The 26,367-nt window shown below is 38.8% G+C and overlaps 1 protein-coding gene across 2 annotated transcripts in view; it reads right to left on the bottom strand.

Moving 5' to 3' along the window:
• LOC115223192 (transmembrane emp24 domain-containing protein eca) overlaps positions 1 to 26,367 on the bottom strand; it is a 34,282-nt gene that overhangs the window by 4,931 nt on the left and 2,984 nt on the right. Inside the window, exons 2-3 of one of the 2 annotated variants that reach the window (XM_029793640.2) lie at positions 17,376 to 17,491; positions 1,299 to 1,403 (exon numbers count right to left, since the gene is read on the bottom strand). In XM_029793640.2, the coding sequence (XP_029649500.1) occupies positions 1,299 to 1,403; positions 17,376 to 17,491 (221 nt within the window). Of the gene's footprint in view, positions 1 to 1,298; positions 1,404 to 15,475; positions 15,592 to 17,375; positions 17,492 to 26,367 lie in introns of both variants that reach the window. The other variant, XM_029793642.2, reaches the window with a different exon arrangement.

The following is a 26,367-nucleotide window of genomic DNA, read 5'->3' as shown; positions in this document are numbered from 1 at the left end:
GTTTTTGGGGGGTTTGGCTTTTTTTTTACTATTTGCAAAGTCAACAATTTTGCAAGGATGAGTCATGGCGGTGTGGTTAAGAAACTAACACTGCAACCACACACTTTTGGGGTTCAATCTCACTGCAGGCACTTAAAAAAAAAAAGTATCTTTTACTAGTCTTGGTTTCATCAATGCCTTGTAAGTGGAATTTGATAGAAGGAAACTGTATAGAAGCCCATTGTGTGTGTACGCATTTATCACATGATCGTAAGAGTGTGGTTTTGATTCCTGGACTGGGCAACAAGTGTTCTTGAGCAAAAAAACTTTATTTCACATTGCTCCCATTCCACTCAGCTGGCAAAAGTGAGTAATCCTGCAACAGACCGACATCCCATCCAGGTGGGGAATCTATACAATGAAACCGGCCTTTATGGGTCAGTATAACTTTAGAATGTAACTAAGAAGGTAACAGAGATTGACTGTTCCTTTGTTGACCCCAAAAGAATGAAAAGGAGGTGTGGCCAACACTAATCACACACAGCACTAATAATAATAATAATAGAAACTGAGCAAATATAAAATCTGGAAATAGAAATCAGCAAAATGTGGAACCTGAAAACTAAAACAATACTTGTTGTCATAGGTGCCCTGGGAATGATAGCAAAAGGGGCTGATTGCTACCTAACTCAGATACCAGGAAACCCCTAAATGGCAGAAATTCAAAAGATAGTGCTCATGGGAACTGCTCATATCCTACACAAAATACTTTCTTTGTAATCTCAAGTTTTAAAACAAACATAATTTTCGTATTGTTTTTTAGGCATTCACTAGTACAACACTAAGTACAAAACCAAATACATGGCACCCTAGGCATAACACCAACATGAACTTCCAACTTGTTGTCTCTTGAGGTCTCTGGGTGAGACTTGGAGCCAACTTGTACAAATGTAAAGCAAAAGTCAAACATATAATAATAATAATAATAATAATAATAGTGGCTTCAAATTTTAACACAAAGCCAGCAATTTTTAGGGGAAGGGGTAAATCAATTACATCAACCCCCGTATTTGACTAGGAACTTTATTTTGTTGACTCCAAAAGAATGAAAGGCAAAGAGGACCCTGAAAGGGCTTGACCTTAGTACATAAAGGGCCAGAAGAAATGCTAAGCATTTTGCCCAACATGCTAGCAATTCTGTCAGATTACCATAAAAGGAAGTGGAGACGGGAAAAAGGAAAATGGGGAAAAAGAAATAAAAGGAGAAACAAAAACAACAAAGAATAAAAAAAAAATAAAAGAAAATTGATAGGACTTACCAACTGACCACTGGAAAACCAAGCAGAGGAATTGGAGTGAAGACATACTAAATGTTCACCTGCTAAATGAGATGTGAATGTAAACCTGCCTTCAGCAGCATAAGTCTGAAAGAAGGGAAACACATTTACATTATACATACATTATAAACATACACTTATACACAATCTATCTAATATACACACACAAAACACACTGGTACAATGCCAACCACTAATTTTCTGTTTGGACACTAATGGTCCAGAACTTCATATTATGTGCTCTAATGTACAGGTATCTGTATTTCATTTAATTATTTAGGTAAATTTAATATTTAATTTAGAGTGTGTTGACCAAGGTGGCCAACACTAGTTCGGAAAAAATCAATAACTTAGAGAAGCTTTGGAACCAAAGGTTCCAAAATAATCAACATTGTACCTGTGTGTGTGTGTATATGTATGTATGTATACATTTATATTCACAATTATTTAAATGAAAATTTGTTTTTGTCTCTTTGTGTAAAAACATTACAATAATTCCCTTAGTTTTATTGAGCATTTACACCCATTTTTTGTTTATACACACACACACACACACATATAATGTTCAAAGATAAAGATTCATTCAGTTACTACTAAGACTTTACTGCTACATACAATATTTCAAGTAATAAAAATATATAACAGAACTTGCAGGACCTGGCAGGGGTTTTTGGGAATGTTAAGCACAGAATATGATGAATTAGCAATTTTTAACCCTTTAGTGTTCTGATTATTCTATCAAATGTAATGCTTATTGATTCACATTGATTTGAATTAATCATGCATTATCTCATATCCTCAAGATGTTGATGGTGTAATTACCTAATGTAGAATAACATTGTAGGGTAGGTGTGAGAGCCTGGATCTGGTCAGTTTGAACACAAAACAGATTAACTACTTTGGCCAGATATGGCCGGTTTAAATACTAACGGGTTAAAGGTCAGCTTCGGTCAAGTAATAACAGCTGGAGTATGGGCAGTGGAGGATTCGTGAGCTGTTGATGGGTAGATGGGGGATATCTGTGTAGAAATGACCAGTCTGTTTCTCATTCATAACAGATGAGAGAGACTACTATCTGAGAAATAGTGGTAGTAAGTATATGATGAAGTAATAATACATCATATATTCTCTACAAAGAGAAGAAATTACTACAGTATCATGTTGTTAGGTATCTATAGTCAATAGTTTGTTTGGAATAGTGTGTGTGGTCATCTATTCTGCTACTAGAATTTGCCTAGAGAAATTTGTTCATATGTCTACACACAGTCAGAATTTCAAGTTTTTGCTTAATAAGATGCATTGGAATGTTATATTTCTCAGCCAGACATAAAATACATCTCTTTCTTCTGCAGAGTACTGAAGGTGAGATTTCAACTACCCCTTCAGTTTCTAAATGTATTGAGATAAAAGGTAGAGCTAATTACAATTCTAGATCTGAATGATTGAGTGAATTATGTCTGGTGGGAATACGCTTTCCATGATCTCTGAGTCTTTCCAGTATCACAAACATTTAATCCCTATAAACAAATCATCTCTGTAGATTGTTCAGCAAGGGGCTGCAGATCCCTCATCTGTTCTTTACAACAGCAGAGCCAGCTTTATACATATTGCCCATGGAACACTAGATGCTACTGTTAAAAGGATGAGATCCACCAAACTCTTGGTTAAATATCTGGTTTCCAAATCAACCTAGCCATCACTACACTATCTTAGATCGTTAATAGATCACTAATTAAACAGTGGGAACGGCATTGTCCATGCTGGCATGGGTTGGATGGTTTGACTGGGCTGGCACACTGGAAGGCTGCACCAGACTCCAGTCTGACTTGGCATGGTTTTCTACGGCTGGATGCCCTTCCTAATGTCAACCATTCCGAGAGTGTAACGGGTGCTTGTACATGCCACTGGCATGGGTGCCATTTGCATGACACCGGAGTAAGTTTACATGCCATCAGTAGGTTCCTTTAGCATTGCAAGGCCTTGGGTATAATGCCCTAATCCTTTTGAATTTTACCCTCTCCGATAACATCCTGAAACCAAGAACATCTACAGGACATCTTCAACACTACAAAGCAGTTGATAACAATCACACTATGACAAGAATCAAAATAAAGTGTATGTGTGCCAGCAGGGAGTGGTGTTGCTGCTTAAAAATCCTATAATCAAAGACTTTCTAGTCATGGTCATCCTGCTTTTCTGTATATTCAATGTGTCCTTCCATTCTTTAGACAATATGGTATCTGAAAGTTGGCTGCTAGTTCTAGCAGATATAGTGTCCATATAGAGGCTCACTTGTCTGGCGTTTGTGGTAGTAGTTAAAAGTCTAAGTTTTTAGCCATTGCCAGTGCTACCCCGACTGGCCTCCGTGCCGGTGGCACGTAAAAAGCACCATCCGATCGTGGCCATTGCCACCCTCGTCTGGCACCTGTGCCAGTGGCATATAAAAAGCACCCACTACACTCAAGGGCATCCAGCCGTAGAAACCATGCCAGATCAGACTGGGCCTGGTGCAGCCTTCTGCCTTCCCAGACCCCAGTTGAACCGTCCAACCCATGCTAGCATGGAAAGCGGACGCTAAACAATGATGATGATGACTTTATAATATACAAACAGGTTTCTTTTACTTGCTTAATAAATGATTTAGAATATATTAAGTTAGTGCAATGTTTGTCAGGGCTGAGGGTGGGCCATGAAGATTGAAGGTTGGAAACACAAATTGCCATGTTTAATAAAAATTAAGACAGTTTCCAAATTTTCAAACTTCTTAAAACACAAGGGTGAAAAAACAATGGTATGGAAGTGTGCCAATTTTGGAAGGGAGAGGTGCCAATTTGGGGAGGGCCCTGGTATTTTTCTGTTTGAAAACCACCGAATAAGAGTTGATAAATCCAATGCAAAGAACATCAAAAAATTAATTGCAAAACAATGTCAACAAACAATACTCTTTTGTTTCATTATTTTGGTAAAGACAACTCTTAACATGTTTTAGTGTTATTACAACCTCATCAGCAAAGCATAGCCTTATTTACCTGTATTTGCTGAAGCAGAGATGAGAAAAATCATTAAATAAATGTACAAGAGTGTACAATGGTTGACACAGAAAACTAAAAACTGTTTAAAGAATAAATAACTCAAAGAGAATATCAGCAAAAAAACAGACAGCAAAAAAGAAATTACAACACAATAATTAGCATATTCAAATTCAGAGCACATTAAAAAGATAACTAGAAAATATTAGGAACATGCACTCATAAAACCCTTGTTCTTGACCCTTCACTGATCAAGTCCTAATTTCGACTGACCTCTAATCTACATGTCATACGTCTAGTCTACAAGTCTGCTGTCCCAATTATAGCAGATTTATCACTTCTAGTTTTGAATTTCACATTGGTGTAATAATACGATTTTACTTGTTTCGGTCATGTGACTGTGGCCATGCTGGAGCACCGCCTTTAGTCGAGAAAATCGACCCCCAGGACTTATTCTTTGTAAGCCTAGTACTTATTCTATCGGTCTCTTTTGCCGAACTGCTAAATTACAGGGACATAAACACACCAGCATCAGTTGTCAAGCGATGTTTGGGGGGGGGGGACAAATGCAGACACACAAACATATATACACACACACACACACACACACATATATATATTATATATACGACTGGCTTCTTTCAGTTTCCGTCTACCAAATCCACTCACACGACTTTGGTCAGCCTGAGGCTATAGTAGAAGACACTTGCCCAAGGTGCCATACAGTGGGACTGAGCCCAGAACTATGTGCTTGGGGAGCAAACTTCTGACCACACAGCCAAACCTGCACTATTGATCACAAAGTGTGATATAAAGTAAACACCACCAAAAATCCACCCCAAGAGAGAGAAGCTACATACAATGTGATATCCATATCCACATTCTCATAAACAACAACCATTTTAAAAAGGGAACTTTTATGGTCATATGAACTACTAGAAATAATAGCCAAGTGTCCTTCACATTACACTCCCACCATTTAAAAAAAGACTGGATGGTTTATCTTTGATTATAAATTTACTGGATCAGGGCTGATGGACTAATGGGTATTTCAAGTTACAATATCCAATGACCTTTTCTTTTTAAATCAATAGTGAGATTTAAGAGAGATTTGGCTGCTATTTCTAGCACGTAGAGGCTCCCTTGTATTCCCTGGTATCACTCTCTAAAGGCGGTGAGCTGGCAGAAATGTTAGCATACCGGGCGAAATGCGTAGCCGTATTTCGTCTGCTGTTATGTTCTGAGTTCAAATTCCGCCGAGGTCGACTTTGCCTTTCATCCTTTACGGGTCGATAAATTAAGTACCATTTGCACACTGGGGTTGATATGATCGACTTAATTCGTCTGTCTGTCCTTGTTTGTCGCCTCTGTGTTTGGCCCCTTGTGGGCAGTAAAGAAATAGGTATCACTCTCTATCCACAAACAATAACCACACACTACGTTTTATACCCAAACGACACTAGTCTAATATTGTGCTGGATAAGATGACAGATAGCTAAGATTAAGTTAGCTTGTGGCTTACTTAGATTCACATGGGCCACACATCTGACAAAAAAAAATCTAGAAATTCTCTTTCATTCTTTTAATAGTAGCTGCGTTGTATATAGTAAAAACAGTTTTTTCTTTTTTCTCTTTCAGAATATGAAAACAACAACAAGTAACACCAGCCAACATTTTCAAAGGAAACTCACTCAATGCCACTTCTCAATCTAAGACAATAATTTAGAGTAGAGAAATTGTCCATTGTACTTCTCACGTGTTCAAATGTTATGTTTGTATTTGTTATGGGGCTGTTGAGGCATATGTGCATCGCTCATTAGAATTTAATGAAGTAAATGCAACAAATACGCTAACGTATATACCTTGTTAATTTCACAATTATTAGTTATATTCTATTTCGTTTTTGGATTGCAAGATTCTTTATATGAGTTTGTGTGTTGAAGCATATTCTGTCTGGGGAGAGTCATTTTCTGTTTGTGCTTTATAATTTAACGCACTCATCGGTAAAATTTCCACTTATTTCTTATTTTTATTGTCCTAAAATTTTCGTTGCGTCTTGCAACCTTTTCAATAGTCTTGACTCTCTTTAGTTACATTTTGCCTTTTGCCTTTTATTTGCTTCCCTTGTTGGACTGCAGCCCAGCTGGGGCACCACCTTGAAGGGTTTAGTTGAGTAAATCAACCCAGTCCTTATGTTACCAGTTTCTCATGCCAAACCACTAGATCATGGGGACGCAAACAAACCAGCACCAGTTGTTGCATGTTGGTAGAGGACAACACACACACATGATGGGCGTTTTCAGTTTCCGTCTACCACATCCACTCGCAAGGCTTTAGTCAGCCCTGGGCTATTGAAGAAAACATTAATCCAAGGTACCATGCAGTAGGACTGAACTTGGAACTACATGGTTGAGAAGCACACTTCTTACCACACAGCCAAGCCTTGTTGAAATAATTAAAATCAATGGAAATTGTAGCTGTGATACCACTACACTCACAGAGTGGTTGGCATTAGGAAGGGCATCCAGCCGTAGAAACATTTCCAGATCAGACTGGGCCTGATGCAGCCTTCTGGCTTCCCAGACCCCAGTTGAACCGTCCAACCCATGCTAGCATGGAAAGCGGACACTAAACGATGATGATGATGATGAAACATTAAAAGCCTAATTTTTTTATTCGTGTCCTGAAACCTTTCGTTAACTAACAACATCCAAGGTTGCTGGGTCTGCAGATGAAAGCAGCAACTCGAGGAATTCAGTGATTTTAAGTTACTGACCTCACAGAGGTTCCTCTGCCTAGCATCACAAGATGGGTACCACTGGTCAATGAATGACTATTTCACCGAGACATCATATCCACCTTGTTGTTTCCCATGTTTACATCTAAAACCCTAGGCCAGGTGGCTGCTAGGTGCTATGCCTTACCAAAGGGCAACCTGTAATTGGTCAAGGATGGCTTATTTTCATATTTACTGCTGACCTCTATATCTAAAGGTCATTTCCCTATCCACTAATTAGAACCAGGTAGAAATTCCCTCCTTCACAATTTTATCCATATACAGATGGAGGGAGACTGGATGCTGGGGCCTGCTTGTCTTGCAAATATTATGCGTGGTCTTGATGGATGCCATGATGGACTGAGGCAACTCCAAGCAAGCTTGACTAAATGAAGTATATTTGCAGAGCTAGTTGGAAATCCCTTGACACGGCCACAAATTAGCACAGCAATATATAAATTAGCAACAACATTAAATTAATTATCACAACAATACAGAAAATAGCACAACAATAAATTCACACAGCAACAATTAGCACAATAACAAACAAACACAAACTAATTAGCACAGAAACTTAACACATTAATAAACAATAAATTAACATAAATTATAAAATATATTAACATAGTATTAAACTAGCACATTAATTAACTAATTAATACATTAAACAAAATATGTAACTTCAATAAAATTTTTTAGAGTGTGTGTGTGTGATAGGGGTGGGTTAATAAATCTGAGCTGGTTCCTGGGCAATCATGTAAATGCTGGTTAACATAGCATGTGTGGGCAGGCTGTTTATCCTAAAGAAAACTGTCTACGCAGACTGAAATTCCAGGGGTAACAGTATATTAGGTTGGAGGGTGGGATTTATGGTTTTGCATTTGATACTTTGGTTGCATTTGTGTAACACTATATGGAGTATACAATGTAGACAGACCATGGTGCATTTCCTCAGACAAAGTTTCTAAAGAATTACTTTAGAGATTTTGAAGAGATGCATGTGGTCTTTTCACCTTAAAAGCACCTGTGCTGGTGTCACATAAAAAGTATCCAGGACACTTTGTCAAGTGGTTGGCTGTAGAGACCATGTCAAAGTGGATGACTGGAGCCGGGTGTAGCTCTACGGCCCACCGGTTCCAGTTAAATCGTCCAACCCATGCTAGCATTAAAAAATGGGTGTTAAATGATCAGATGATCATTCATGAAATGTATTTTCCATTTAGTGTTGAAATGATCCTAACTAAAGAAATAAATGTAAACCATAAACTTCAGTCTTCAACACATACTCTATATATAGATATATACAGGGTGTCCATAAATTCTCTTTACAATTTAAAAAAATTATTACAAAGGCAGTTGATGAGATATTTTAACCAGATTTGTTTTATTTTAATAATTGTTTATTAAAGTTTTTATTGATATTAAATTTTTGTGTTTCAGATACTCTGTTGATGGAAGGGAACTGATTCACTGAACCCCTATAAAATGAGGATGACGCATTCCTCAAGCGAGTTTGTTTTAGTGATGAGGCGATGTTTCATGTTTCAGGGAAATTAAACAGACACAATGAGAAAATCTGGGGATCAGGACACCCCCATGTGACTAGGGAGCTTCAACGGGATAGTCCAAAAGTGAATGTGTGGTGTGGAATCATGTGCAATCGAATAATTGATCCCTTTTTCTTTAACAAGGCAACAAGTACTGCAGATGTTTACCTCGACCTTCTGACCGAATATGTGGCACCACAACTGATTGATTTACAACCAACCATCAGTTCCCAGCAAGATGGTGCACGACCAGATTGGGGACGGCATGTTCGTCAGTTCCTCAATCGAACATTTCCAGACCGATGGATTGGAAGGGATGGGCCAATTCCACGGCCACCGCGTTCGCCAGATATCACTCCCTTGGACTTCTTTTTAATGGGGTTATGTAAAAGATATCGTGTATCAAACAAAGATACGGGACATTGCTGACTTGAAGCAAAGGATTCGTAATGCCATTGCCACTGTTGATGAGGCTATCCTACAGTGAACATGGCAAGAAATCGAGTACCGTCTTGAAGTGCTTCGAGCAACTAATGGTACCCATATTGAGGTCTATTAAATAACAGTTAAAAAAACTTTAATAAACAATTATTACAATAAAACAAATCTGGTTAAGATATCTTGTCAACTGCCTTTGTAATAAAATGTTAAAATTGTAAAGAGACTTTATGGACACCCTGTATGTATGTATGTGTGTGTGTGTATATGTATATATATATATATATATATATATATATAAAATTAGGGCTTAGTAAAATAAATTACTTTGCCACATACTGAACTTAGTAGAAATAGCAGGCCAAAAAAATTTTTTTAGCCATTTCTACTACTTAAAGAAAATTTCTCTCAGATAATGTTTACTCCAGACAGCTCACGAAGGTTTGGAGGTAAATACAGAAAAATATCACAAGTACAAACGATCTATGTACTTGTGATATTTTTCTGTATTTACCTCCAAACCTTCGTGAGCTGTCTGGAGTAAACATTATCTGAGAGAAATTTTCTTTAAGTAGTAGAAATGGCTAAAAAATTTTTTTTGGCTGCTATTTCTACTAAGTTCAGTATGTGGCAAAGTAATTTATTTTACTAAGCCCTAATTATATAATGTAATATTTTGAATTCGCCTTAAATGGTCCTTTTACATACTGAACACTTGGTGAAATTGATTAATTAATTAATTTTACCCTCAATTGTTGATATATATATATATATATATATATATATATATACACACACACGTGTATGTACATACAATGGTAAATAAGACATACATTGATCGATTAGCATTATCTATTGTCTAACATGTTAACTGTTCAGACTACCGCTACTACTACTACTACTACTACTACTACTACTACTACTAATACTACTACTACTTTTATTTAAGTTATCAGAACATCTTATTTAAAAAAAATTAGAATTAAAGAATTTGTTTTCACGAAGCCAAATTAATTAATTAAAATAGATTGTGCAAAGAAAAAAAGGCAAACAAAATTATCATTTTAAAATACAATTCAAAAATTAACAAAAAGAAAGAAAATGCAACCATTTTTAAAAGTCACTGACAGCTTCAATGCATGTGAATTGATACTGAGTAGTTGTCAGCTCTGATGAAGCAGACTTAATTAGTAATTATCAGTGTTGTGGACTTAATTCATTACCACCTCATTTAACACCTCCACCTGACCCTTGGGTACCTTTTGTAGAATCTACACTTGGAAGCAGGTCCCAAATTTCAGGCTATTTTGATACCAAGAACCATGCACTGTTTTTTATTGTAGTAACCAGGGAGCCAATGCGAGGTTCTTCTTCCCTTTCACCCTAGACTAGTCTTGAAACCCTACAAAAGGATGAGCACCAACCTTCCTCTTCTGACTAAATTGTTAGCTTTTTTATCTTTTGTTTCAGTCAGTTGGACTGTGACCATGCTGGGGCACCATCTTGAAGGGTTTTAATCAAACATGTTAAGCCCAGTACTTGTTTTCTTTTTAAAAGTTTGGTATCTATTTTACTTCTCTCTTTTACTAAACTCCTAAGTTATGGGAACATATATATATATTTCTTTACTACCCACAAGGGGCTAAACATAGAGGGGACAAACAAGGACAGACAACGGGATTAAGTCAATTATATTGACCCCAGTGCGTAACTGGTACTTAATTTATCGACCCCGAAAGGATGAAAGGCAAAGTCGACCTCGGCGGAATTTGAACTCAGAACGTAACGGCAGACGAAATACAGCTATGCATTTCGCCCGGCGTGCTAACATTTCTGCCAGCTCGCCACCTATGTTATGGGAACATATATAAACCAACACCAGTTGTCAAGGAATTGGGGGGGGGGAGACAGACACAAACACAAAGACAGACACATACAAACACACACACATAGATATACATCTATATGATAGGCTTCTTTTAGTTTCTGTCTACGAAATCCACTCACAAGGCTTTGAACAGCCTGAGGTCATAGTTGAAGGCACCTAACCAAAATGCCATGTCGTGGGACGACTGAAGAAACCGTGTGGTTGGGAAGCAAAACTTCGAACCACACAGCCATGCCTATGCCTATATAGCCATGCCAATAAAGAAAAAAAGGCCCTCTCCTTTCATTAGATTCGATCTCTTTACCGTTTCTGCCACTCCAGCTGTAATATCTCCCCTCAACTGCCTGAATAACCCCCATCACTGTTGGTTGTTGCCACTTCTGTCCATTTGCTCAGTGTAATCACTCCTTACATCTCTTTCATTTAGGCCAACACACACACACACACGCACTCATCGTCCAAGTTGTGCAACCTTTGTAGGCTCTGCTTACTTTGACCTGTGTCCACTCTAACCACATTAACACACTTCTTGGCTCAAATTGAGCAAAGTTATTATCAGCTTAGTTTGCATAGCTCTGCTTGACCAGTAGTGGTCAGTCAGGGTTTGAAATAATAGAACTTACAACTTAACATATTAGGATATTTTCGATGGCTTCAGCCATAAATACAAAACCTCAAAGTAAGGTACAAAGGGTAAAGTAGCCCAAATGAGTTTCAGTACTTGACTGGGACAGCTGCTGTGTGCATGTGTAAGCCCAACCTGCTAGAAATAGCAGCCAAATACCTCCTGTATCACACCCTCCCAGCTTAGGAAAAAGAATAAATGGACGGGGAAGGAAGACACATTGGATGATGTAGTTTGAGATGAACTATGTCTGAGAAAAGATGGGGGTGGTCACGATGGAATGTCTTTGATCATAGGTCTGCTAGATCAGGACTGACTTGGGGCTAAAAAAACATCAACAACAACAATAAATCTGAAAAATTTGAAATGTTCTTTTAACCCTTTCGTTACCGTATTTCTTTTGAGATGCTCTGTGTTGCTTTCAATTACTTTAAATATAACAAAGAATTTAGTGAAATAACTTAGTTATCATTAAGCTAGTGTTAGGAACATAAATTGTGACCAAGGTTTGGTGAAAGATTTTAATTGAAAACTCATGAAAACAAGACATTTGTACTCAGAGCCAGAGCCGGTTTCAGCCGGGTTGGTAACAAAAGGGTTATAGTTGCGAAAGAGCTTGTTGTGTCATATTTGTTTGTTTATTCTGAAGGTGAGTTCTTAAAATTCAATATGTTGGAACTAGGAAATCAAAAGTAGTTCTTGGCTTTAAGAGTTAATTCATTATAAATCATTCCTCGTTAACCCTTTAGCATTCAAATTCCTCCGCCAAATACGATGCTTATTTATTCGCATGAATTAATCCTGCATTATCTCACAGCTTCAATACTTGGACGATATAATTGCATATTTTTAGAATGACATTTTGAGGTAGGTGTGAGAAGCCAGACCTGGCTAGTGTGAACACAAAGCAGGTAGAATATTTGGGCTGGGTATGGCTGGTTTAATTGCTAAAGGGTTAATAATGATTTTGTGCAGCAGGAGGTATTTCCCAGAGCAAAGGGAAAAGTTCAAGATGTCTCGTTCACTGTTTGCTGAATGAGACATTGAATTGGATCAAATATGGTGGTGCCAATCTTCGCTCTAACAATTTGGCCTTTGGTTCAGATGACAACTGCATGTTCATCTGCTTGGACACTGCATTGGGAGGGAGGGACAGGGAAGGTAACACACATTCTGAAGTATGTCAAGTTTTGAAAAATTAAATTTTGCAATTTTGCAACAGAAAATTCTTGTGAGATATTCAAAAAGCAAGAACTACCTGTAAATTGATAAGAATTTAAAAGTTAAATAACATCAAGCATTATAAATATTGGTCACAGGCAAAATATCTCTGGCTCAATGAATGATCGCAAGACTGACCCCACGAGGAAGTATCTGCCATTCCCTTTGTCTTCTCAGATTCAGTCTTAGAAACCTTTTTCTTAACTGTACTATTTCATCTCCACAAGATACTTTGCCAGTCATTTATTGCTAGCAAGATAGTCTGGGTGGATTTGTTACCATTTTTGGTCTCATATTACTTCTAAGTTTTATTGTCACCAACACGGAATTGTCTTAATCACTTTGGTCTTAGGTTAAGATTTTTCTTTTGCTTCATCTTTCCAAACCGGCTTCGGATGGACCAGCCTGCAAGTCCATAAACACAGAATCTCAGTGAAGGAATTTACCATTGTCCTCTCCAGGTGGATACGAAAGCTAACATTTGCCCCATATTTCATTAACATCAAAGATACATGCTAACTACCGCAATAATACCCCAATTTCATCAAATAAGGGAGCACAGACATGAGATTGAATGATGATGAATTTTGCTTCACAATGAAGTGGTCTCTAGATTTATCCTACACAGCTCCTACTTTGGGCAGTGCCTTCTACCATAGTCCTTGTTAGGTGGAGTGTACCAGCTATTTAAAGGGCCAATTCCTGTCACAGTATCATGCTGAACCTGCCAAATATTAAGGGTACAATTGTCTGTGGAATATGGAATCTCTTACAGTAAGTAGAGGATAGTTCTTTAGAGATCCATCACTACAAACTAAGTCAGAACCAACAGTAAAACAAAGGAATGGTGACTGAGGGAGAAGATAAACTACTTCAGGTCTAATACTGTTCCTGAATATCAATGTTTGACCCCTGAATAAAAAACACACAACATAACCATTTTACCACTCAAACTGAAAGAATTAAGTGAAGAAAATTGTAGAAACATCAGAAGAATATGGATAGAAGCTAGGAACTAATTTTTTTTATTATTGAGCATAGATTTGTAAATTGACTGAGGTTGGCCTTAAAATATACACAGTAAAAGATAGCAGAAGACATATTGAGATTTAGCAACATTGGTCCTCTTTTAGAAGTATTTAAGCCAACAATAAAGCAGTCGCCTCCCTCCTCTGCCCCTAATGCATCACAGTTGCCAGTATAAGCAGATAATAATGGTTTGACACAAGGCCAGCAATTTTGTGGGAGCAGGGTAAATTGATTATATCAACCCCAGTGCTCAACTGGTACTTATTTTACTGACTCTGAAAGGATGAAAGGTAAAGGTTAACCTTGGCAGAATTTGAACTCAAAACAAAGACAGATGAAATGCTGCTAAGCATTTCAACTGACATGCTAACGATTCTGCCAGCTAGTAGCCTTATGATGATGATGATAGTTTGTTATATAGGTACAAGGCCTGAAATGGAGGTGGGTGGGTCAATTGCATTGACCTCAGTACTTGATTAGTATTTTGTTGATTATGGAGGGATGAAGGCCAAAGAGTTGGCTTCGGTAGGATTTGAAATGAGAAAGTGAAGAGTCAAAACAAAATCAATAACCTTTTTGTGATGACGATAGTTGAATCTTAAATGTAAGTCTACATTATGTGATTGTTACTGCGTCGCCTTACTAGCACTTGTGCTGGTGGCACGTGAAACATACGAGCGAAGGTTTTGCCAGTGCCGCTGGACTGGCTCCTGTGCAGGTGGCACATAAAAAGCACCATTTGGACGTGGCCGTTGCCAGTACCACCAAACTGGCCCACGTGCCGGTGGCACATAAAAGCACCCACTACACTCACGGAGTGGTTGGCGTTAGGAAGGGCATCCAGCTGTAGAAACTCTGCCAGATCAGATTGGAGTCTGGTTCGCCAGACCTCAGTCAAAATTGTCCAACCCATGCTAGCATGGAAAGCGGACGTTAAATGATGATGATGATGATTATGAATAGGACCAGGTTTACAATAGATGAACTGTATCTAGACCACAGTAGCAGATAATATAGAGATACAAACCTCATACTTTTCATCCTTGTTATAACCAACAGTAAATAGACTTGTGGAGTATGACGAATCTCTCTCTCTCTCACACACACACATTTACATATCATTTATTCTTCTTGTCTCAGTAGAACCAAATAGGGAAACTAGGTATTGGTCCTATTTATCAATACAAAGGAGAAGAGAAACCAACTATAAGACAAAAATTTACAGACCTGTAAAACCGGTGTCAATAAAGTACCAAAAAAAAAATAATAAAACAAAACCACAAAATCTATTTCAAAAAATGCTTGACAAAACTAAGAAATATTGGAAACTAAAAGAAAAAAGACCAGAAATGTTATGTCAATATATTAAAATATTGACACAGAAAAATGAAAAATTTGTTTTTTGGCTACTAAACAAAGAAGAAATTTAGTTGATTTTAGCCATAACAGCTAAGGCCATGCATGAGCAATTCCTTGATATGGTCATCTAGCGCTTCCTAATTCAGTGAAATAATACAACAGAGGGAAAAAAACCATTCTTAAGAGACCAATTGCTAGAGAACACCTTCGAAAAAATTGAGGACTTCCCCTTGTCACAAGAACTCACCCTTGAGAGAACAACGTTATCGTCTGGGCCTTTCACTTCTACATGCATTCCAATATCCTGTACAGGGGGCATGTAATCCTTGACTGCGTAGTCATAAACTTGTACTTTGTATTTGCCTGCAAGGAACCAGTTGTAGAAACAAAATGAAATATGTTATGTAAGTCAGTGAATAACTCTAGAGAGGTGCTGGTAGGCCAATGATGGTGGTAGCTGCAATGTAGTTAGTATATAATAAAATAATAATAAAAATAATAATAATAAAAAGACATAGACAAGACAGTCTGAAAAGAATCATTGTTAGATTTCAATCGGTTATTAATGGAGTCAACAACCACAGGCAGCCCTCAAGATTTGACAGTTTAGTTTTTTGCCCTCCTTGGGCTTTTGAAATTTAAAGGAGGGCAAAAATTGAACGAGAGAGTCTTGTGGGCTACCTGTTATGTAACAAACATACATTCACACAAAACCATCAATATTATATATGCATGAATGAGTGGTGGGGTAGGAGATAGCTGCTGGAAAAAAAATAGACAAATCAGTGATGAAAATTAAAGAATGGTGCTGGTGTTTCTGGATTTAACAAATACGTTTTTGTTTTTCATTTTGGCTTTTAAATATAATTTAATAAAGGCCTGTCTGTAGAGATGAAGGTGGGTCTGTTTAGTTAAGAAGTTCACTTGGCAGTTCAATTCCAACTGACTGCATGATACTCTGACCAACACCTTGTGAGTGAGATGACGACAAAAGAATTAGGTTCGGAGAGTGACAATGAGGTGGGGGGGGGTTCATTTAGGGAGAAGAAAGAGAGATTTTCAGTGAGGGTGAGTGGATATTTGGTAAGTTTCCTGCCTAAATGAGTTTGATGCATGGTTGGTGAGTTAACACTGCACCTATTATGATTTGTAGATGTTGAAATTTTGGCAGATGGCAGGGTGGTGTTTGGATAGTAGATGAGGAAATGAAAAGACAAAGTGATCTGGAGCAAATTTATTGAAGTTGAATTAAAGTCGCATAGCTTACTGGTTAGGACATTGCAATGCCAATTGCAAAACCATCGCTTCCATTCCCAACCTGGTCAGTGTGTTGTGCTCTTGAGTAAAATACTTCATTTCATATTGCTCCAGTCCACTCAGCCGCAAATGTGTAACCCTACAATGGACTAGCGTTCTTGGTGAAGGTGAATCTTATGGTCTCGATCAATTAAATGCCATGGAAACTAGGGAACTGGCCCTATGAGTCCGCAGACTCAGGACATTAATGTCCAGGGGTTAATGATGATGGAGACTGGAAAAATTGTTAAACTCTCAGATGAATGGCTTCGACATAAATGAGACGAGGAACAAGTTTATCTTTGCCCAAAGACATATCTGGGAATCCCATAAGTACACTCTCAGAGTGGTTGGAGTTAGGAAGGGTATCCAGCTGTAGAAACTCTGCCAAATCAAGTTTGGAGCTTGGTGCGACCATCTGGTTCGCCAGCCCTCAGTCAAAATTGTCCGACCCATGCTAGCATGGAAGGCAGACGTTAAACGATGATGATGATGCCAACCAACTCTTAATGAGAAGGGGTGGAACTTGACTCATTTAATCACCATACCCTTCAGTCTTTGCTTTAAGTTTAAAAGCAAAAACCTATCATATAACATACTTCTTTTTATGTCAGTGTAGAAGTTAAAAACCAAAATGAATAATAATCCTTGTCTAATTAACAAATTACAGGGTTGTCAATTAGGAACCATATTTGCAACAGCAGTAAATAAACATTGAGGGTTTTTTTGCCAGCAGTAAACTGAAAGGGGTCTAAACGAGTGTCTTGTCTACGTTATGGATTAGCATTACCTGTTGAAAGAGGCTAACAAAGCAACAAAAACAACATTACTTCATAAACAACAAGTCTTACCCTTGACAGAACAACTTTGTCTTCAGGATCTTTCACTTCAACGTGTATGCCCAACCCATGAACGGTTGGGACATATTTATTTACATTCTTGTCAAAAATCTCAACTTTATACTTGCCTGAAAATGGGTGAAAATCAATCATATTACATGTTCTAATCAATTCAAAACAACCAATATATGTACGAGGGGGTGTCCAAAAGAAACCGGAATTTTGCAATATTATTTAATTCACTTAGTTTTACATGTTTACACTTTTATCGCTTTCAAAGAATTCCCCCATTTGAAGCAATGCATCGGTTCAGACACATTTTCCACTGTTGGAAGCAGTACTGGAACTCTTGCAAAGTGACGCCTTTTAATGCCTCTGTTGTTTTTTCTTCACCTCTTCCACATCTGCAAATTCCATAGCAGCAGCTTTCATCACCAGTGATGACCTTCAAAAAAAAGGTTCGGATCAACTTCCAAATGTTCTTTCAGTTCGTGATATGCATTCAGTCATGACTGCTTTTGATCTTCCATGAGCAAGCAAGGCACAAATTTTGCCAGAATTCTTTTCATTCGCAATTCCTCACTCAAAATTCGTTGGCAGGACCTCTAGAACACACACCAATCATATCAACAAGTTTGTCAATTGTTTGGTAACAGTCCTCGAAGATCAGTTCAAGAATTATCATGATGTTTTCATTTGTTCAAGAGGTCAACGGTCACCATGAACGAGGTTGGTCCTCAAGTGACAACTGAGCATTCCTAAATCTTGAGAACCACTCGTAAACTTGTGTTTTGCTCATGGCAGTGTCCTTGTAAGCTGTTTGAAGCATGACAACTGTTTCAGCTGCCGTTTCCCCCACAGAAGCACATTGTTCCTTTGTTTCAGCCATTGCAAAAATCACTGAAACAGGGGAGAAGCACTGCAAAAAGACACACTACATGGCAGTATAATAACCTCACTGGACAACGCCATTTGGAAGACTGATGCCTGAGGGTCACATCAAGTGGCTCCTAGCAGTGGAAGTCTGAACTACAATGAGCTTGTCCCACAGAGAATGTTTCCAGTTACTTTTGGGGGACCCCTTCATATATATACCTGGGAAAGCTACATGTTAAACTGCAGTGAAACAAATGTAAATACACACAAACAGACGCACACCAATACATGCACATACACCCATACAAGACAATACACACACAGGAACACAACACACACTGGTCTCTCATTTCACAATATAGTGGTACAAACTAATAAGGATGGTTACGGTGAACAGTAAAACTGGTTTATTTAACCACAGAAATATAATAAAAATCCCTTTTCTGTTATAGGTACTAGGCCTGAAATTTTGGGAGAGGGGAGCTTGTCAATTACATTGACCCCCAGTGCTTGACTGGTGCTTACTTCATCAGCCCCAAAAGGACCTTGGTGGAATTTGGATGAAATGCCACTAAACATTTTGCCCAGCATAGTGACAATTCTGTCAGCTTACCATGTTTAATAATAATTTATTAGATAAGGACAGGACCAAACACCTTAGAGGAAGGAGAACAATTGATAACATCATCATCATCGTTTAGCATCTGCTTTCCATGCTAGCATGGGTTGGACAGTTCGACCGGGATCTGGGAAGCCAGAAGGCTGCACCAGGCCCAGTCTGGTTTGGCAGTGTTTCTACAGCTGGATGCCCTTCCTAACGCCAACCACTCCGTGAGTGTAGGGGGTGCTTTTTACATGCCACCAGTACAGGTGCCAGAGGAGGCTGGCAAATGACCATGATCGGATGGTGCTTTTTACATGCCACCGGCACAAGGCCATCAACCCCCATATTTAAATACTACTTAAAGCACTAAGAAAGTTCAACTCCAGGAGGATCAAAGGACAAAACTGACATTGGGTAGATTTGAACTCAGTGCATAGAGTGATGCAACTAAATGCACGTGTGTATGTATGTATGTATGTATACACACACACACATGTATATGTCGGGTGTCGTGTAACTGGCTGCCATGCCAATGGCACGTAAAAAGCACCCTTTGAACTTTGGGCCTCATTGAAGCAGTGACAAGTGACTGAGACCTTTGGCAATATATTGTGCTTAAGACCTTTCGAGCCAAGTGACATTGTAGTCTTGGCTACTGCCAGTGTTTCATAACTGGCAGGTTAAAAGCACCCACTACACTCTTTGAGCAGTTGGTGTTAGGAAGCGCATCCAGCTGTAGAAACTGTGCCAAATTAAATTGGAACCTGGTTCAGCTCTGCAGCCAACTAGTTTTCAGTTAAACCATCCAGCATGGAAAACGGACATTATATGATGATGATGATGATGTAAAACATAAAATGCACTTGTGCCTGTGCCATGTAAAGTGCACTTGTGCCTGTGCCATGTAAAGTGCACTTGTGCCTGTGCCATGTAAAGTGCACTTGTGCCTGTGCCATGTAAAGTGCACTTGTGCCTGTGCCATGTAAAGTGCACTTGTGCCTGTGCCATGTAAAGTGCACTTGTGCCTGTGCCATGTAAAGTGCACTTGTGCCTGTGCCATGTAAAGTGCACTTGTGCCTGTGCCATGTAAAGTGCACTTGTGCCTGTGCCATGTAAAGTGCACTTGTGCTGGTGTTGCATTAATGCACCAATGCCAGTGGCATGTACAAAACACCCAACATATTGTAAGGTGGCTGGCATTAGGAAGGGCATCCAGCTGTAGAAACCATACCGAAAATGACAATTGGAGTCTGGACTGTTCCCCAGCTGACCACCACCTGTGAAACCATCCAGAACATGCCATCATTGAAAATGATGATACACACACCATTGTTTTAATGTCCACATTTCCATGCTTGCATGGGTTGGACAGAATTTGTTAAAGTGTATTTTTCTGCAGTTGGATGCTCTTCCTGTAACTACCACTCACTCGTTTCCAAACAAGGTAATATTTCCTCATAGCCAGACATGTCTTCACTCATCATCATCATCATCGTTTAACGTCTGTTCTCCATGCTAGCATGGGTTGGACAGTTCGACCGGGATCTGGGAAGCCAGGAGGCTGCACCAGGCTCCAGTCTGGTTTGGCAGTGTTTCTACAGCTGGATGCCCTTCCTAACGCCAACCACTCCATGAGTGTAGTGGGTGCTTTTTACATGCCACAGGCATAGGTGCCAGGCGAGGCTGGCAACAGCCACGATTGGATTGGTGCTTTTTACGTGCCACCGGCACAGAAGCCAGTCAAGGCGGCGCTGGCATCAGCCACATTTGAATGGTGCTTTTTACATGCCGCCGGCACGGAAGCAAGTCTAGGTGGCGCTGGCATCAGCCAGAAGGACACCACCTGCATGATGGAGACACTTGCTTACAACCATCATGTGAGGAGGAGACAGTAATACACATACATACATCAGTGGTTTTGCTGGAATTCAGCAACAAGATTTGTGTCAGCCAAACCATAAAACTCTTTTGCTTTTCTCTTTTCTTTCAGATTAAATTTTCTTTCCACTCCAATTAGAGCCAACCTACTTAGGAAGCTAAACACGAAGGAAATGGCTGCTCATTTGACTAAAAATCAATACAGTTGCCACAGGGAATAGCTGAGCTGTTCTTAATCAATAATAAAAAGAACAGGCATGGTTCGTTGCTCTAAATATGCTATAAGTCCACGTTGACAAGATTTTGCTCACTTCTTGTACACTTTTCTCCTCCTTTGTCACAGTGTTATCAGTTTAGGGCCCAGGCTAATAAACCCTTTACACTCAAGATCACTTTATCAAGATTTCTTGGGTGTCAGGAAGGTCAGAATCCTGAGTATAAAAAAAAAAGCCATGCCACTGTTACCTCTTTTTGAATAGTTTACTGACAATGGTTTTGTCACATGAATTTGGACCGTCAATGTTTTGGATTAAACATTCCTTATTATTACTGCACCAGAAGTCAAAAATATTATACACAAAAAAATGAACTAACCCAAACAATGGACTATTCAAAGCCTATGCTATCATAAAAAGCAAGAATATGGTTTTGCCATCAAAGCTCCTCCACTCACTCTTGTCAATTGCTTTTTTTTTTTCCCCCAGTTTCAGCTCAGAGCTGTGGCCTTGCTGATGCACTGCCGTTATTGCTTATAAAGTTCTGCATAATACTATTTAACTTGTTTCTTATTATTAAGGGCCCCCACCTTCCAGCAAGATGGGTGATATGTGCCATTTCAATCACTGCATCTTTGATATAGCAAACTAGCTACATACTCCATCCATACCCAAATTCATTCAACATACCTCTTTCTTAACTGTTTCCTTCCAACTCCCTGGAATAAACCCGCCACACTAATCAGACATCAACCACATCAATGTAACTTCCCTGGGGATTGAACTACTATGGGCTCATTCAATCTGTAAGAAGTTGCAGTCATATACAGACACAGAATATGAATCGGATTAACATGGACAAGGTTTCTAGTAACAGAAGCTGGATGTCAGAGGATTAATAATATAGAGTAGCAGGAAAGTTGGGAACAAGTGAAGTCAGGAGAGACTTTATGCAGAGTCTAGAAAAGAAACAGTTAACACTTCTCATTCGTTAAATATGCTACATGTAAGAGATGCAGGCATAATTGTGTGGTTGAAAAGCTTACTTCCCAACCAAGTGGTCTCAGGTTCAATCCCACTGCATAGCACCTTGGGCAAGTGTCTCCTAATATAACCTTAGGCAAACCAAAGCTTTGTGGGTGTATTTGGTAGATGGGAACGAAAAGAAGCCTTAATTTATTGACCCCGAAAGGATGAAAGGCAAAGTTGACCTCGGCAGAATTTGAACTCAGAACCTAGTGGCAGACGAAATACCGCTAAGCATTTCACCCGGTGTGCTAATGATTCTGCCAGCTCACTGCCTTTCCATGTCAAACCATCCAACCCATGCCAGCCTGGAGAGCAGACATTAAACGATGATGATTAGTATGAGTAAATAAACATTACACTTGACAGAGTATTCTGAATGCTAAAGGGTTGATCCCATGTTGGCCCGGAGACATTCCGGCCATAACTATCCAAGCAAATTTCTTAAAGCAAAGTGTAACTTGGCATAACACTATCCAATGTGTCCCTTTTTAAGAAAGCAGGAAATTATTTCCTGCTTTCTTAAAAAGCTCTCTCTCTCTAATGCAATACACCTATAAACTGCTCTAACTTGAGAAACTGAAATTTGAATGTTGGAATCCACTAAGACACCAATCGTTTTTCAGTGGCAATATATTGTACAGATCCAGACATTGGGAAGGTCATTCCTACAAAACGGATCCATCCATACAAATCCAGAATACACTGAAGGATTGTCCCTGGGACCCTCTACATTGTCGCTCAAAGAACTAAAAATAGTGGTCAAGTTTTTTTTTATAAATCATTGTTTACAGGTTTAAAAAAAAAAGACACATCGAATGATGTAGTTCTAGGTAGACTGTGCTGAAAAATAATAAGATATTTAAGGGTTTGATTACAGGCCTGTTTAATCATGGCTAACTTTGTATTAACATATTGCTAAACTTGGTCGTTTCTAAATACCCCATTCCCAACGCTGCTAATATCACCGAGTAAACGAGTTTCTACGTGGTCCCTCGTTCGACCAACTAGAAAGAGCAACCAAATCGTACCCTACAGTTTAATACACACAAAGATAACGTAATCTTTACATATAAAAGTCAAGTTGTGTGTCCGTCTCCTACGATTTAGATTCCTAACTACTCCCACATTTTGCGGTGCAGTTTAACCAAAACCGTGTATCTTATAGTCGTGATTCATATCGAGCCCTTCTGGGTATTAGCGCGCGTCTACGATGAGTCTACGATTTAAAAAAAAATTTACCATAATTTTTTTCCATCTTAATGCATTTTTTCGCAATTATATAAGGGAAGTAACTCTCTAAAAATGTCTACGATGAGTCAACGATTTAAAAAAAAATTTACCATCATTTTTTTCACATTTTTAATGCATTTTTTTGCTATAACTCTCTAAAAATGCTTATATAGTTATTTCCCTTACAAACCCGAGCAACGCCGGGCGATACTGCTAGTCTTTAATATATTAGGCAATTAAAAAAAAAAAAGAAACAATTGGATAACAGTTGGAAGAGGAGTGACCTAAACGATTAGTACGACTATTTACGTTCATAAAGCGGTTATCGTGTGGAAAGAAATCATCTGCTTAATTGTTCTGGCCCGTACCCGTTGGTTCACAACTTTTACTTTCTCTCTCTCGTCCAACTCGCTACCAGTCAGTCAAGTACCCAGAATGGGAATGAATAAAGAGGCTAAACAAGAAACTACAATACAACTTAACTAATTAGACGATGGCTCGTAAAACACTCATAAAATTGCACATTAAAAAAACAAAAAAAAACATTGAATAATTGAGCGTGGGATTTCACCAACACCATTGACACTACTAAAGGGGTTTAATTTGTATATGGTACTATAAACCAAAAGAACAAATTACATTTATTGCTTTTCGTTTTAAATAGCGTATTTCGATGAAAGATTGACCTCATAAACACATTGTGTAGAAGGGCCTTAAGAGACTGTTTGCAGTAGACGCAACGTAGTCGAACGATAAGGAAATTCGTTTTGTAAATCACAAGTTTTTTGGGTATGATTCCACTGCACAGATGAAAACAGATTGGAAGCCCTTCGGGTGGATTGAAAACCCAAGTGAAAGGTTTAACTGTATCCATATAGTATCACGCTGATTCTAGTTGAGAATGTATGCTACCCGTTTTTTTTTTTTTTTCTTTATCTCTCCTGCTGTGTATCCTATGTGATACACAAACCATATTTGCCCGGCATCCATACATCGTATCTGATACACATTCCCAAGTTTTATATTACTCAGAATGAAACAAGGGCTGACTAAAAGTCTGAAAACAAGTATGGACGTTGAGGGACAAAATTATGAAACTGGTTAGAAGAGGCAAAGAGTTAAAAGTCCACGCAATGAAATCAAGTTCAGCTGATCGGAGTGAATGTTGCTCGTAGTCGAAACCGATGGGGTTCTGTTTACTGATATACAGAGAACCCACAACGCATAGGTTAAACACAAATATATAGCGCTTAAGTGTAAAGGGGTAAAGTACCAGAAGGAAAAAGAACTCCGGATCTGTCCAAGAAAGTCACTTGCGGATCACGGGTAGATTTCGGTTTCCGTAGAACAGGAGTTGAACCAAGACTATGTTCCCCCATTCGAATTCGCGGCCGAAATTGACATTTATTAATGCTTATCTCAATGGAACTAATATTACGAATCTGTTTAACTAATAACTTTTTTATTTATAAAACATGACAGCAGGAGGCTAGAAATAAGAACAACAACAAAAAAAAAAAGGTAGGAGTGGCTGTGTGGTAAGTAGCTTGTTTACCAACCATATGGTTCCGGGTTCAGTCCCACTGCGCGGCACCATGGGCAAGTGTCTTCTACTATAGCCTCGGGCCGACCAAAGCCTTGTGAGTGGATTTGGTAGACGGAAACTGAAAGAAGCCCGTCGTGTATATATATATATATATATATATATATATATATATATATATATATATGCGTGTGTGTGTTTGTGTGTATGTGTTTGTCCCCCTAGCATTGCTTGACAGCCGATGCTCGTGTGTTTATGTCCCCGTTACTTAGCGGTTCGGCAAAAGAGACCGATAGAATAAGTACTGGGCTTACAAAAGAATAAGTCCCGGGATCGAGTTGCTCGACTAAAGGCGGTGCTCCAGCATGGCCGCAGTCAAATGACTGAAACAAGTAAAAGAGTAAAGAGTATTCGAAACTAAAATCCCAGACACACTGCATCTGACTGAGAGACGAGATTGTCACAGCTGGACCGGGGGCTGACGTGTAGCTATGTAATTATTTCTGACAAAGACACGAAGCCTCATATTTTGTGGGAGGAAGTCAGTCGATTATACTTCCGCACCAGTACTTGACTGGTACATTATTTTACCGACCCTGGAGGGAAGAAAAGCGAAGTTGACCTTGGCAAGGAGCCAGGACAAATATTGCAAGCTATTAAGCTATTATTTTTTCCGGATGCTCTAACGATTCGTGTAGAAGGAGGGGGGGGGGGGGGGGTAATAGCATGACCTTATTTTTTTATAAACTGAAAAATGTTAAATCCAAAACAGAATGGTAGCGGATGGTGCGGAAAAAGAGGAGGGTTTTTTATCAACCGGAAAAAAAATAATTCCCTCACTTCTCTCTCCACCACCACCATTCTGTCCTCATAACGCATCCCTCTCTCCCTCTGACCTCACAATTAAATTTAATGAATTCTCCCACAGATCCTCCTCCCCCTACGTTCTAAAAGCTCTCGACGTGGACCATTCCCAGTCTCCCTCAAATTCTATATTTTACCCAATAACAAACAAAAAACAAGGGGTTAGGTGAACAATAACTATCAAAATAACACGTCCACTAATAGACTAGGGAGAAAATAAAAAGATAGAATGGGGGGGAAATAAGTAAATTAAAGTTTTTTTTTTTTTTTCATGGCCATAAGGTTTCGGGTTAAAATTGTGTTAACATATGTGGATCTTTTTCTTCTTCTCCCTGAAGGACATTAGCGAAGTAAATGGAAAATGAAATGGCAGCGAAAGGGAAAATGGAAAGCAGACTCGCGGATTCCAACTGCTGAGGGGATTTACCTTTGTGGGGACAAGAAAAAAATCCCTACAATAATTGCCAGGAAGCGACAAGACATGATCTGCTATAAACCCATGGGCTGAATCTTCAAATAACACAATCATCTTTTAAAATGGTACACGTGAGATAAGGTCGCCCAAACAGTTTGAAAATATGACGGGATGATCATGGCTAGAACGCCTTTGATTTGCTGAAACAGAGTCGCCTTGGGAATGAACAACGACAGTAGGAAACATGTACATCGCTAAAAAGAGCAGCTAAATCTTCAATTCATACCGTCTTTAGATATAAAAACACAAAATTTAAAGTTAAATACCCCTAAGTCGGTGGTTCCCAAACA

The sequence above is a fragment of the Octopus sinensis genome, linkage group LG22 (genome assembly GCF_006345805.1).
Source record: "Octopus sinensis linkage group LG22, ASM634580v1, whole genome shotgun sequence".
In the NCBI taxonomy this organism is placed as follows: domain Eukaryota; kingdom Metazoa; phylum Mollusca; class Cephalopoda; order Octopoda; family Octopodidae; genus Octopus; species Octopus sinensis.
This window is presented reverse-complemented; position numbering and strand designations above follow the sequence as displayed.